The sequence below is a fragment of the Agelaius phoeniceus genome, chromosome 7 (genome assembly GCF_051311805.1).
Source record: "Agelaius phoeniceus isolate bAgePho1 chromosome 7, bAgePho1.hap1, whole genome shotgun sequence".
NCBI classification, from domain to species: Eukaryota; Metazoa; Chordata; class Aves; order Passeriformes; family Icteridae; genus Agelaius; species Agelaius phoeniceus.
In genome coordinates, this window is record NC_135271.1 from 24,933,402 (window position 1) to 24,947,968 (window position 14,567).

Here is a 14,567-nt window from a genome sequence, read left to right on the forward strand (position 1 = left end):
ACTGCTTCTATCACTTCCCTTCTATTAAAAATACATATTGACAATAAAAGCTCTGGCAAAAAAAAAAAAAGGTCCTTCCCTCCCCAGAAGAAAAACCTTACTCTGCTCTTCTTGGAAAATCTTTAAACATGTGCCCTGTGAAATGACCTTACACATCTTCTCCCCTCCTGTGAATGCCATTGAAGTATCTCTTTTAAACCAGGCAGTAAAAAGTGGGGCTCCTGTAAGTGGTTTAATAGCAGTGCTTCTCACAGCTGCAGCAGCAGCAGCAAATGTCTGAGCTTTCTACAACACTGTATTTTGTCCAGCCCTGGCCAGACTGTGCTGTGTCTGTTGGTGCACACAGCCCCTGACCCTCCCCACGGGTGCTCTGTGCCACTGGGCACAGATAGGGCTTGTGCCACAGGCAGCAGGCATGGACAGGAGGTGAATTATCACATGTGACCAAGGCACTGTGGGTGGCACTGTTATTGTTTTACAATGGTACCAGTTTAAATTATTTTTTCCTTTTTGGTAGGTAGGTTAAATTTTAATTGAAAATTATTTTCAAAAGCATTTATTTCCTTTCTAGTTAATACAGGAGAGAGAATTTAGAAAAGCATCCCATGAAAACCAATGGATTTCATTTCAGCCGTCCCTGCCTAACACCTCACTATTTGAGTTTCTGTCTCTTCTTTACTGCTTTCCTTCAGCAGGAGTCTTGAGGAAAGAAGGCCAGCAATGTTTACAGCACACAGCCCACTGGCTAATCCAGACTGTCACACATCTCTCGGGTTTGCAGTGGACATGCTGTAAAACACAATGGTCATGCCTGCAGTTTGCATTCCTTTACATCTCTGCATAGGGAACTGGAAAGCAGCAAGTCCCAATGCCTTCACAGAAATCCCAAAGAAAGTACTTTGTTCAGGAACTGAGCACATGAACACTGCCATATAAATGTCAATCACCATGAATCCTACACATTGGCCATTTGTAAACTATCTGACTGCAAGTCAAATTGTTTTATGGTTAGAGGAGCATTTAATATACTATCAACAGTTTAAAGTTAACATTTCATACTCAGAGTGATTAATGGTACCATATTGTATTTCAATTACTACGCGATACTTCCCCGTAATAAACGATGACAATAATATTCACATTAAGTCAATAAAAAGCATCTCCAAAGTGTGATGTATACATGCCATTACCACAGCCCAATGTGCAAGCATCATACAAGTTACAACAGTGATAACAGAAACCCCAGCACCCAAAGCAAGCCAGATGTCTGTGCCAGGCAGAGGCACTGCCCTCTACCTCAGGAGTCTGCACCACCTTCTCCATGGCTTCTGGGCACAACTTCATAAGTGCCAGCCTGGCAGCTGCTCAGATGGTGCAGCAAGCATGGACATCCTACAGTCATTTCCTAAGCACTGCCACTGCTACACAACAGGTCACACCAAAGCCTTTCATCCTCTCTTTCTTCTTTCACGTGAAGCCTCATTAACTGAAAAGGGAGATGATTTTTTCTCATACTCTTTTTAACCTGCTTGCTTGCTTTTTAATTGCCAGCTCTGATTTGACTGCCCAAGAGCACACTGACTGAAAACAGGCGATTTCCACAGTCTCACACCTAGAATATAGCTTCCCATCATGAAGTGGAAAACTTAAAAAAAACCCCCCAAAGTAAAACAAACCCCCCTCAAATTAACAAAAAACAAAAACAAAAAACCAACCAAACACCCTCCCCAAAACAACAACAAAAACAACCGAAGAAAAACGCCAAACCTCTCTAAAAACAAAGAAAATTTTTAGTTTCAATAAACATTGAATTGCTTTGCCTTGGAATTTAAACTTAATTTTGTTTCATTTGACTAAAATAAAAAGACACTAGGCTTAGATGTCAAAACATGACAGCATATATAAAAGAACAGATATTATATTAAATAATATCTAGAAAAAGATAGAGATTAATTACTAACTGTTTTGAACAGTGTGTTTATAGTTAGCAAAAAATGTAGTAAAATGAGAAGGTGGGAATAAATTTTTTTTTTTATCATGGAAATCAAAACAAGACATTTCACCATTATCAAAACAAGAGAAAAACCCAAATAATTCACTTTGACTTTCCTGTGGAAAATTATGTCCAGATTGGCACACTCTCATAAAATGCTTCAATTAGAAAAAACCCTGCGTGTTCTTCAGATGAACATTTCCTTCTGCTGGGGACCTTTACAGCCACTGCTGGTGAAGGGCTCGGGAGAACAGGTATCTCTCATCACACCTGGCACCTTGGTCCCTCCAATTAAGGGTTTGCATCCCCTGCCTGAGACCCACACAGTCCTTCTGCTTCAGTGGGGGATCACCTCAACAGGCCCCCCGTTTCTAAGGTAAAATATCAGCAAGTTTGTCTCCCATTCGGTAAAAAGCAAGGCTCACCCTTTGGTGCAACCCTAAGAAGCAATGAGCAATGCACCAATAACAGTAGTATTTCATAAAACTCTACAAGGAATTTTAAAAAATAATAGAAAAAGACAAAGGCGAGAGACAAAGAGAAAAACATTTTTCTTTGTAGGTCAGCTTTAATGCACCTGGTATGAGGATTGCAGGAGTGAGAAAATCTCAGAGGGAGTCATTATCTGTAGATCACTGCCTGGGCAGACCCTAATGGCCTCTCCCAAGCTGTTAGAGGCAATTATTTCAATAAGCATTTGTCCTGCAGTGAATGGCAAGACACATGGCGATGCCTGTCCAGCCTCCCTGCTGGTCTAGTGGGGAGGACATGGCCACCGGCCATGGGTCCCGAGGGGAAAGGAGTCCCTGGCCTCCTCAGGATGGAGCCCCTGGCCTCCTCAGGATGGAGCCCCTGGCCTCCTCAGGATGGAACCCCTGGCCTCCTCAGGATGGAGTCCCTGGCCTCCTCAGGATGGAGCCCCTGGCCTCCTCAGGATGGAGCCCCTGGCCTCCTCAGGATGGAACCCCTGGCCTCCTCAGGATGGAGTCCCTGGCCTCCTCAGGATGGAGCCCCTGGCCTTCTCAGGATGGAGTCCCTGGCCTCCTCAGGATGGAGCCCCTGGCCTCCTCAGGATGGAGTCCCTGGCCTCCTCAGGATGGAGTCCCTGGCCTCCTCAGGATGGAGCCCCTGGCCTCCTCAGGATGCCCTGGCCGGTGAGGACTGTGCTGGTGCCTGTTGCACAGGGGGGGTCTCGCCCTGCAGGGCTTTCCATGCAGCTGCACCCGTGGTGGCCAGTGTCCTTCTGAGACTGGGCAGCTGCCAGCCATGGGCACGTCCCTTCTGCAGTCCTGCTCTCCACCAACGTGCTCTGCAAAGCACGGCTGAGCTGCCCCACACCCTGCACAGCCACAGCCCCACACTACAGACTGTGCTGTTTTATAAATCCCTGACCAGCGGCTTTTACTAAGAAGGCCGGGCTAGAGCTCCCAGCACTGCCTCCTCATGCTGCAGCAGCCAAGGTCTGCCCGGGTCCTGCACAGACACACAGGGTGACCATGTGGACTAGGCTGGGGATCACAGTTGCTCTGAAACCCTCCCACAGTGCCAGCTTCTCTGGGGGCTTGGGGACTTCAGCCACTTTCCTGCAGCCAGCAAGAGCTGAGTCTGGGGACATGCACCGTGTCAGCCCTAAGGATCAACTCATCACAGCAACAGCAACAGCAACGCCATTTTATTAACTTTACTCTGCTCTGAAGAAGAAAATAACAGCTGCTTCAACAAGCCTCTATTAAGGGATTTCTTTCCAAAAACCTCCTTTATTTGTACTCCTAGACTTTTCTACCAGCTCGTCTAAAGCAGGAACAAAATACGCGTGACAAATACAGAGGCCATAAGGCCGGACACACACTCTGTCCAAGTCCAGTTTAAAGTGGAAATTACTGGTGGAAAACAAAGAAACCTCCATAGTTTATCAGTCCTAATCCCATTAATGTTAATAATATAGGTTACTAATAATAGTATGCAGCTCTCTTTGACACAAATCAAACTTGTACAGCTTAATGTACGGCTGAGAGATGGAGGCAGATGTAGCAGTAAAACTCAAGTTGAGTCTCCAGGTCAAACCAGGCCGTGTCCTGATCACGCCACCCCTTGCTTTTCAAGTTCCACATTATTAATTTCTTGAAACACATGTTCCTACTTAAGCCAATGGGAAATTTGCCATTGACTTCAAACGGACCCAGAGAGAGCTCCTGCAGCAGTTGCCCTTCTTAAGGAGAAGGGCTGTGCATCCCCAGTTTTGGCAAGGCATGAACAATCCTGCTGGCTTATAAAATCATACTTAACACCACAAGTGCTAGGTGAAAGTTTTTTCAGGAATACTCTGCTAACCTTCATCATGGCAACTTAATGAAAACCACTCCTGAATTTGTGCAGAATTCAGCAAACAGGTTAATAAAAATTATTTTAAAATGTATATACGCATGCTGTAGTAACTCTGCCCAGAAAGGGATTTGTCGTGGTTTCTCAGGCCACTCTCTGCAGCAGAACTACATGCTGAAAAATGCAAGAGGGCAGAGGTTCAGCCCCCACAGTTGGTCTCCCTGGGTGGCCCCTGGTGAACTGGAGGGTGGAGGAGCCAAAGAGTGGAAAGTTTGTGGCCGGTGCTTTTCCTTCTTACCCGAACAGGAGAGGGGTCATTTGCCACCAGAGTGGTACTGACAGCAAGGGCATGGCAGCTTTGTATGTCACCCATCCAGGCCACGAAAGCTCTTGAGACACCCCTGTCAAAAACTCAGTGATGTCTTTGTGTGTTACCACAGAGAAAAAGTGATGTCAGAGGCTGGGGCAGCCACTGAGACAGATCACCTGTTCCAAGAGTCTGTAAGAGTTTCTGGAGAGACATGTCTCCCTCACCCTTTGCTCCTCCAAAGCTCTGTATCTCTGTCTCTCAACTCCACTCCTGGTTTTAGAAATCAGCAGGGATCCATCTGGCATGAAAGGCACCTGTCTTCTGCTTGGCAAAGCTCTGGAGGGAATGATGAGACCCAGCATCTCTAGGCTTGGCCACCCACAAACCACCTCTCAAGGCAGAGTGTTGCACAACAAGACCCAGATTTTCTTGGCTACCACTTTATCACCTGTATAACCTCTTAATTTCTTTCCTCAGAACAAGTTCTCAGCTCAGCTTCTGCAGGCAATTTCCACTTTACAAAATTATTTCCCCCACTCCTTATAAAATAATCTTGTAACATTCCCTGTGGCTTTACCAGTAAGAACAGTTACACACTGTCAGCAGGATTTGCTATGGGTGCAAAGGGCAGGGATGACAAACTGCTTGCCCCCTGCTGAGCACTGTCCCTGAAGAAAGGACAGGCCAACAGAGCTTCCTCAACTACCAAATCAAGCTGGGCAGCCAGGAATGTTCCCCAGCCAGAGAGAGCTCAGAGGGAATCAGGTATGATAGCCACTCTGCATTAATCTGCAATTTTAGAGGATATAGGTTACTTTCTGGGTTCTGATGATTTGTCACTTTGGACTAAGCTTTGTCTCGCTCATGTTTAACCTGTGAACTCTGGTGTTCTGCAACCAACACCCCAGGAATAATGGAGTGCTCCTGGAGTTACTGCCTTTTTTCCAGCAGACAGGTATCTGTCTCATACAGCAATGCAGTATTCCACAGGCTGAATGAGTATGAGATGATCTGTTAAGTGCTGCTCATGCTATAGACAGAGCCATGTAGACCCTCAAGGGAAATCAAAGCCAAGAAACAAAGATTGTAGTGGGAGAGAAGCCCAAAGACTGACTCTCCCTCTTGAACAATATCTGTTTTCCTTTCAGCAGTTCACAGTTGCCCAGCAGACAAGGACTGAGCCCCCAGGAGAGTTCATTTGTGAGGAAATTTTTTTTACGGGTTATGTGTTGCAAAGCCTTGTTCAAAGGTCCCTCTTCAAGCAGGATGGGAGTGCAGAGAGGGAGAAGCCCTGAAGATGCAGCTGCTGTTGGGATAGGAAGAGGCTGCCCAAGGGAAAAGATGTTTCCATCTTTTTTCATAACAGGAGTCCCCAGTGAGGTGCTCTTTAGAGGGGGAAATGCTGTAGTAGCCAGGTGATGCTCCCGTGGCATGCCAGCAGAGCCGGCAAAGCCCAACCCATAAAGCAGAGCCAGCAAAGCTCAACTCGTAAACCAGAGCCAGCAAAGCCCAACCCATAAAGCAGAGCAGAGTTTGACTGCAGTATCTTTGTGTGAATCTTGGACACTGCTGTGCCAAGCCAGGTACTTTACTCTTCATGCACCTCTGTTGGGGAGCATAACAAGCTGGCCAGAGGCGAGCAGCATGGGCTTGCTTCCCTGCATGCCAACATTTCCTCATTAATGCACACATCCGCACTTGACTGTGAGAGCCACACCTTCAGCAGCTTCTCGTAGGAACAGGACTCAAGGGAAACCCCAAGAGGATGTGAAAACAGAACTTGGAGTCTTGCAGCTTCCAGCCAAAGACAGGCTTTGTTCTTAATGCATTGCATCTCCTTCCTCTGCAAGAAGTCTAGAGAGAAACCCCCAGTGACGCTGCTCTAAGCTTGCTTCCAGAGAACCTTCTTCTTCCACAGGCCCGCCATGCTGTGGGTGTTTTCTGCAGTGCCACAGGAGAGCTGTGCACAGCAGGCCTCCTCTTGCTGTGTATGCCACCTCTGCTGCAATTTCAGCTCTTTTTAACAGGGCTCTTGCTGCTAAAGCCAAGTCAAACCAGCATTTGTCCAGAGTAATACCTGTAATAACATAAGCCAGTCCCCAGTTACCATCTACTGAACCATGCCAATGTTCTCATATATTATGGTAAGACTTCCTATAACCTACCAAAGTGTGATGTGACCCCTTCACTAAAAGGGCACCACTCAGAGATGCAGCACCCAAGTGTGTCTGCTGACAGCTGCACAGCATCTCCCAAGGCTTCTCGGACCCCCAGCCCAGGCCGCTCTCCAGCAGCACCACTGCACAGCAACAGCAGCCCAGGTCTGCAGAGTGGACATCTCACATGGAAGCTGTAGGAGTCCAGCCTGAACTTGAGACTCAGAGGGCTTCTTTGCAGCTCATTATTATTTATTATTTGTACTGTAGAAGCACCTGAGAGCTTACTAATATGATCAGAGACTGTTTATGTCAAGTGCTGAACACCAACAGCATAGCAATGATAACTGCCCTTGCAAGAGGTTCAGAAACATACAGATCACTTTGGGCAGAAGGGAGGACTTGAAAGACAGCAGAGAGAATTGCTAGATACAGCTGGGTTCTGAGCTCTTGGTGGGACACAAAGGAAATTGCATTTCCCACTGGTTCCACTGGGGTTGCACCTCTGCCTCTGGAAGCTTTGCCCCACCATCATACACACACAACCACAGTGCTCTTCTTCAGCATGGTTTTCTGTCCTGGATTTGAAAACTGGGAAACAGAGACTGATCCTAATGCAAACAGCCACAGCCATAAGGTTAAAGTTATTACAAGAAATACAAAAACCCTAGAGCATGTGAACAAACCACAGCAGATGAAGACTCCTTCCCCACAGTGGAAACTCAATCTTGTTACATGCTGAGCATACTCATTGCCTTTCAGGACTGGGGGGGTCAAAAAAAATCCATGACAGATCTGGATCAGACCCATTCAACTATGATTTCTAAATTTCCCTTTAAGCATCAGGTTGTTTTTTTTTTTTTTCTTTCTTTCTTTTTCCTCAGCCCAGAGAACTCAGCTGGATAGTGTTTCTGCTTCAGGATGGCATGTCGTGTTTTCCCATCAAGCATCTTCTGCATTTGGCAAGTGATCAACTTGCAAAGTCCACTGAGACTTTTGGGTATCCTAAGCTATGATTTTGGGTTAGACCCATTCCATCTCTAATCCTGGAGAGCGCTCATTAGCTGCCCTGCAATTAAGCCCATTGCAATGTCCACAGGGCACTGATTTGAAAGAGAAGGTGCGTGTTTTCCAGAAGGAGGGGAGGCACAGGAACCTGCTGTGTCATACTCTCGTGTCCCCTTTTGTTGCTGAACATCTGGGATGTTTTTGTTGCTGAACATCTGGTTGGTCACAACCTGGGAACAGGTTGTGACTCACTAGAGACCAGGAGGAACCTCCACCCATTCATGCCCAGCACAGAGATGCCACCACCCTGCTTCAGTGTGTCCCATCCAGGCAGAGTCAAGTGCCACTGATGGCTGCAAGCTACAGCCATGCTGCTCCCCAGCATGGAGACAGGAAGGGCAACAACCTCTGTTCCCTGTGTCTTGGGCTGCACCTGCCAGAAGGAACAATGAAATACTGAACAGCCCTCCACGTCACTGAAATGTTGCTGTGCAGGCATGGGGCCAACAGCACTGACCTTTCGCCAGGAATATGAGGTCTGAAGGAGATGAGAGGTTTGGAAGGAGTGAGGTATCCAGCTGGAGGAGGAACCAGGGATTTCTGGGGTCTACAGAGAAATGTTTCACTGTAGGAATGGAAGTTGTCTCCCTTTTTGCTGCTTCATGCTTGTTTGGATTTTGTTTCTCATCAGATGTGGACATGGATACAGATGCACAGACACATTGGAGTATTGGGAAGGGGCAACACTGAACAGCAAAGTCACCTTTGAGCTCTTCCACTGTGCCTCTGACAGCCACCTGGCCATAAACCACCACCACAAACCCTCTAATTCCCCAGTAGCAGCTTTCTGCATCCACTTCTGGAGAGGCTGAACTGCGAATCCAAGCATGCTCCAGTGCATTTCTCAGTACTTTCCCCCCTCTTTGATCTTTGCAAGGCTTTACAACCAGTGGCAACCTCAACCCTACCAACCTGCAGGCACAACCTCTTCCTCTCCAGGAGGGACAGAGCCTGAAGAATCAACACCTCTAAACAACACCGTCACAGGCTCTAAGCACAGTGAAGCTGTATTAGCTCAGTCTGAGATGGAGGAGAGGAAGAGATGCAGCTGGCAGCCTAAATGCAAATGTGATGGTAGAAGGAACTGGTAGCCTGGACACCTGGGCCAATTTGTCCCTGCAGGAGAAAGTGCTTTAGCACTTCTGTTGACTATGCAGAAGGCCAAAGGGTTTACAATTGCATCATGAGCTGGGTACAGAGTTATCCAGTGTAGCTGTTGAAACATCATTGGTACCAAAGGAGGTGTATTCAGTGAAATGTTTACAGTATGAATTGATACACTCCCTGATTGCTTTATGGTATCTTGTCTCTGCCCAAGCCAAAGCAAAGAAACACAAAATCAACATCTAAAAATCACCTGCAAATCAGTGTTCTCTGGTGGGTCCCCACAAAGCATCCCTTGCCATTACTTCTGGGGCAGTAGAGACACAAATATCACAAGGGAAAGCAATCAGAGCAACCAAAATTGTGCTTCTGTGCACACCAGTGCCTTGCAGGGACCCAGCAAAGTGCTGGGAGTGATTTTACACTCCTTACTTGGAGAGGATAGAAAACATTGTTGCCAGAGGACCTATGGCAGACTGTGATAAATTCAAGCTTCTCAGAGGAAACAGTTAAGATACCTTTCCTCTTGGAGAGCAGAAGAAGCAGGGAAGTATTTTCTTTATTTTCACTAGGATTAACTACTCTCATTGCCCCTTAATGTAAAAAATATAACCACTTCCCCTTTCCAGGTGCCAAAGAGCACTGGTGCTATAGCACAAACAGCCATATCACTTCCCTGCATCTTCCTGACATTTCAGCAAATCACAGGAATGATGAAGTCTTCTCCTTGTGCAAGTTATTTTCTTTGCCTGTTACGTGACAAACCTGTGCTCTGGCTGAAATGCCCATCCTCACTCCCTGCAGGTCCAGCCTGCTCCCTTTGCCTGAATTTTTGTGTAGTCCTCTATGCCCTTGAGCCCAGCTGTGCAGCAGTGAGGAGATATGGCTCCTCCTCCACATCTGATTGCGTTGCTCTCCGTTATGGGTGGCGTGGTGGGCCAGGGCAGGGAAAGTGGCCATCTGCCAGGAGAAAGGTCAGTACAGCCTGGGAAACCAGAGCTTGGCAGAAATCGCCCTCTGCTACCTCTGGGTTAGCACAGGTAGATGCCCCCTCTGGTGCTGGACTAACAGCTTTATACCCAGCGTACCACACATTCTTTTTTTGTCTAGGCTTTTCTGCTTCTGCCAAGTGACAACCCCATTCTGCTTTCTCGACTGACCTCCAAAGCAGAGTATCTGAGACAATAAAAATGCAATGTCTGCCTGGAAACCACCCAGGCAAGCGGCCAGATCTGTAGCCCAGCTCTTCACCTCAAGGCTCACAGCCAAAATCCTGCCCTCAGACACAATTCCTCCTGAAGCCAGCCAGAGAAGCAGAGCAGCATCTGCTCATCAGATCTGGCCACCAGTTACAGTGCAGCCTGGGCACAGTCTGGGCTCTTTGCTGGTGTAGAGCAGCTGAGCTCCACAACTGAGAACAACCTCCTCCATGAGGGTGGAAAGCTGGCAGTTCCTACAGGGCATGCTTTCAGCAGAAAGTTCAGGATCAGATAGACAACTAGAAAGATTTTAATTGATTCAAATGAGAGCTTCTCAGTGGCAAGCAGAGGTGACTATCAAGCAGAGAAGACTCCTGGGCTGCCTGTACATCAAGCTTTGCAGTAAACCAAAGCATGAGCAACCCATAGCTTGCAAAGGCCAAGCTAGAGGAGAGCTTGGACATCAGACCACTAACATTTCTACATATTAAAATTGTAGTTATGCTAAACAAGGTCAGAAATAAAGCACCAAAATGTTTTTCAGCTATGGGAATTACCGAATTCAAAGACAAAAAAGCTGAAGACATTTAGATATTTAGGTAGCTGAGAGTATCAACATTCACTGCTTTTGTCCTTTATTTCTCTGCCTAGGTCAGAAAAGCCTCTGCATATGCATTCGGCCTTGTTCTGACAAGCTGTTAAGGATAAATGCTTACAGACAGCTTTTTCTGAAACAGGTATTTCTTGTGTAACCCTCTCAGTACAGGAGTGTGTTATGACACCGAAGTGCTGCTTCTTTCCACAGCTGACCACCTTTGTCAAGTTCTCTCCTCTAGAGTCTTTAAAAGTTTTCCCTTCCCAAGGTGCCCAGGGAAGGTGTTGCTTTGCCAGATTGAGGCATGCTTGGAATGGGTAACGATGGTCTGCAAGACCTCTCCAGCAGTGCTTGCTGCGCTAACCTTCCCTCTCATCTTCCCACTAACACATACATTTACACATTTATGGGTATATTTATGAGAAAGAGTAGTTTATTATTCATGTCCAGCCTCACACACAGCTTCTCTGCTAAGCTAAAGATGCCAGGAATGGTCCTGTTTGAGACAACCGATGGCTCCCCAGGTGAAGGCTGGGCATGGCATCGTTTTCACAAGCAGCTCACAGGAGACATTCAACTTCAAGGGAGCTGCCCCTGGACCATCCAGACCTACAGCCTCAGGTCAGCATCTGAGCAACAGCTCCTGCAAGTCATCCTGCTGTTTCTTCAATGCAACCACGGAGTGTTTTTGTAGTGGTGAGACCATTTATTTGAGAAAATTGCCCATGTCCGGTTCTTTCCTGATTACTGCAGTTCTTCACTAACAGCCTCATTTCCCCTTTTCCCTCTACATGTTGACTCCTCAGACTAGAGAGGTGCTTACTTTGCTTCATTCTTCACAGCATCTACAAGAACTTGGGATTGGTGCAGCCATTATCTGGGCTTTCTATAGAGGTTTATTCTGACAAGCCTTCTTCAAAATTGTTGACATAGACCCAGTTTTGGAAAAGGCAATTTGTCTTCATTGCCAAGAAACAAAACATACCATGAACTAATCAGCACTGACGAATTCTGTGGCCTCATACTTTCACATCAGTCTGACTGGGACAGCTGGGAAGAGATGCGTCTGTGCTAGTGGCATTTCCCCAATTAACACCAGCCAAAGCCTGGCCCTGGCACATTCATCCAGGTGCAAAGGGAAGAGGAAAGCAAGAAGAGATATTTTAGTCATGGCAAGGCAAGTGTGATGCAACTGCTGCACAGAGATAGTTTAGCAATCCCTGGCAGCATCTGCTTGCCCTAGTACCCAGTCCAACTTAGTGTGCTGACAACCTACCATCAAAGGACACCAGAGGGACCCTCATCCTGCAGCCTGGTGGCCAGATACAACCCTGGCAATGCAACCGATGGGACCATAGGGCCCTCTGAATTTGAGAGCAACAAAGAGAACATATTTCTTTTATTACTGGAAGCCCCTCCCCACCCCCATCATCTTCAAATGAGCACTCAGTTCTGCAATCCTTCTAAAAGCAGAAATGCAACTGTCCCCGGTGCCAGAGTGATTTTGGGGAAGCACTGCGCCACACTAACCATTTAAGGTCAAACAGCTCATTAGCCGGCCCAGACAAGCACTCAGAGAGGGCTCAGCTCACATCTCAGCCTGATTAAATGCCATGATAGGTGCCTTAGTAAGCACACGTGCATTTCTGGGGACGGCCTGGCTGGATCAGCACTCAGGGGCCGGGTTCCTGCGGTCTGCCCACACGGGCACCGTGCACGTGCTCCTGAGGCCGGCGGGCGTGTATTCGCACTCCTACTCCTTCCAACACCCTCATGAGCCACACATCTTTCTCAGGCTATCCTGAGCCCCAGGAACTCGAGCACTAGAGGCTGGGTAGAGGTGCACACGGTGCGGGAAAGGCAGCTGGGGGGGTGTCCGGCAGGCACCGCCTGCGGGACAGCCCCGGGCCGGGTCGCGGCTCGGCCGGCGCCCACAGCCCGAACACGAGCGCCCCGTACCACCCCTCAGCGCGCCGCGCTCTGCCACCACCACGCGCCTTGCCGCCCTCTTATATAGCGCCCTAAAAATAGCTCGCCGCGCGCCGCCTCGCGAGCCTCGGGGAAGGGGCGGGAGCAGCGCTCCCGGCCAATCGCCGCCGGCGTCTGCGCTCCGGCCCCGCCTCCCGCGCCCCTCGCGGCTCTGCCATTGGGCCACAGCGTCTTCAGGCGCGCGGCGGGCCCGCCCCTCCCGCCCCGCCGTTTACCCTACATGGCCACGCGCTGCCTGAGCGGGGCCGCGCGGCTGCGCGCGCGGGGGGGCCGGGCCGGGCTTGCTGAGGGAGGGTGAGAGGGAAGCGGGGAGGGAAGCGGGGCGAGGGGGGGCGGGATGTGGGATGTGGTGTCCCGAAAATAAAGAGGGGAGGGGGCGGCGGGGAAGGCGGTCGCGAACGCGCATGGCCGCGGCGCGGGGCTGCGCGGAGCGCGGCGGGGACGTGCCCCGGTGCGGCGGCCGCGGGGTGCTCGGTGCGCGCCGGCGCCGCTCGTCCTCCTCGGCCCGGCCCCCGAACCTCGCCGTCCCTCCGCGCTGATCCTCTTTCTCTCTCTCTTTTTTTAAAGTGTGACTGAAACAAAACAAAGCCAAAGGGACGCTGGATCTATCATTGGTTGATTTTCCTCCTCCTTTTTTTTTTTATGACCAAAAACAACCCCCCACCCGAGCAAACAAACACACACAAAAGCAGAAAGAAAGGGTCTTGCTCAGCAGCAGCATGGATGTCTTGGCTAGTTATAGTATATTCCAGGAACTCCAGCTTGTCCACGACACCGGCTACTTCTCAGCTTTGCCATCCTTGGAGGAAAACTGGCAGCAGGTGAATCATTTAAATTACTCCTGTAAATCTCTTAAGCGCAGACAGTCGATGCATTGAGGCTGCATTTCTGACTTTATTTTATTTTTGTTCTTTAATTCAGGGTTGGGTTTTTTTGGTGGTTCTTTTTTTTTTTTTTTTTTTTTTTTTTTTTTCCGCGTGGGTAGACCTTTAAATCTCTGTATTTTTTACCGTGACAAACTGAGCAGTCCATTCAAATCTGTCTGCCTTCAGTCCTTTCTGAGCACACCCGACAGTACCTGAGATCCGGTGGCATTCTTTAGGGTTTGTTTTTTATGGTGACTACTATTTATTTTATTTTTGAGCTTAGATTTTTTTTTATTTTTCTTTGTCTTGTTCTTTTAAACAATCCTACTGGCTTCTAGCCAGTGCTGACAACTGGCAGCTGGTGGAAATGGAATAGATCGTTCTTATTTTCAGGTAATTAGTATATGTCAATAAAAATCGTAGCTTAAGTCGGAGGTGGAGGGTGGGCAGGTGCCTGGAAGCACTAGCAGAAGCTTCAAGGCTAAGTTCAGTAACTAGGAATGTGACTTATTTTTCTTTTTCTTTTTTTTTCCTTTTTTTTTTTTCCTTGGAAGATGAGTAGAAACGCACACTTCTCGCTGTCTTGAAACAATGACGCCTTAGGCTGGTTCCAGTAAACCAGTGTGTTTTGAGGCACTGTAGGGTTAATATGCAGAATAAAGAGAAAGATGGAAATCAATTCTTATGAATGCATTAAAATGATGACTGGCAGCATGAATACAAGTAAGACCAAGGGGAAGAGTAGGTTACAGAGAAGAGCTGTATAAAATACACGATGCACCCAGTTGTTAACTGTAAATAGTTATCAGCTGGGATATTGAGAGAAAAGGAAAAACAGCATTTCTATTTACAACCAAATCTTGTGAGGTAGTCCTGTTTCTTGATGTGGTTTTCTGGCAGAGGTGATACACCAGGTGAAATTCTGGAAACTGGTGTCTCTTTAAAAGAAAAAAAACATCTGCTGG

General features: G+C 47.9%; 1 protein-coding gene across 2 annotated transcripts in view; it reads left to right on the forward strand.

Annotated features, from left to right (window-relative positions):
* Nucleotides 1-12,945: 12,945 nt before the first annotated feature.
* Nucleotides 12,946-14,567, forward strand: part of KLF7 (KLF transcription factor 7) — a 65,714-nt gene continuing 64,092 nt past the window's right edge. The window contains exons 1-2 of one of the 2 annotated variants that reach the window (XM_077181295.1): nt 12,946-13,030; nt 13,304-13,557. In XM_077181295.1, the coding sequence (XP_077037410.1) occupies nt 13,456-13,557 (102 nt within the window). In that variant the 5' untranslated portion in view covers nt 12,946-13,030; nt 13,304-13,455. Of the gene's footprint in view, nt 13,031-13,113; nt 13,558-14,567 lie in introns of those variants that run through there. The other variant, XM_054636639.2, reaches the window with a different exon arrangement.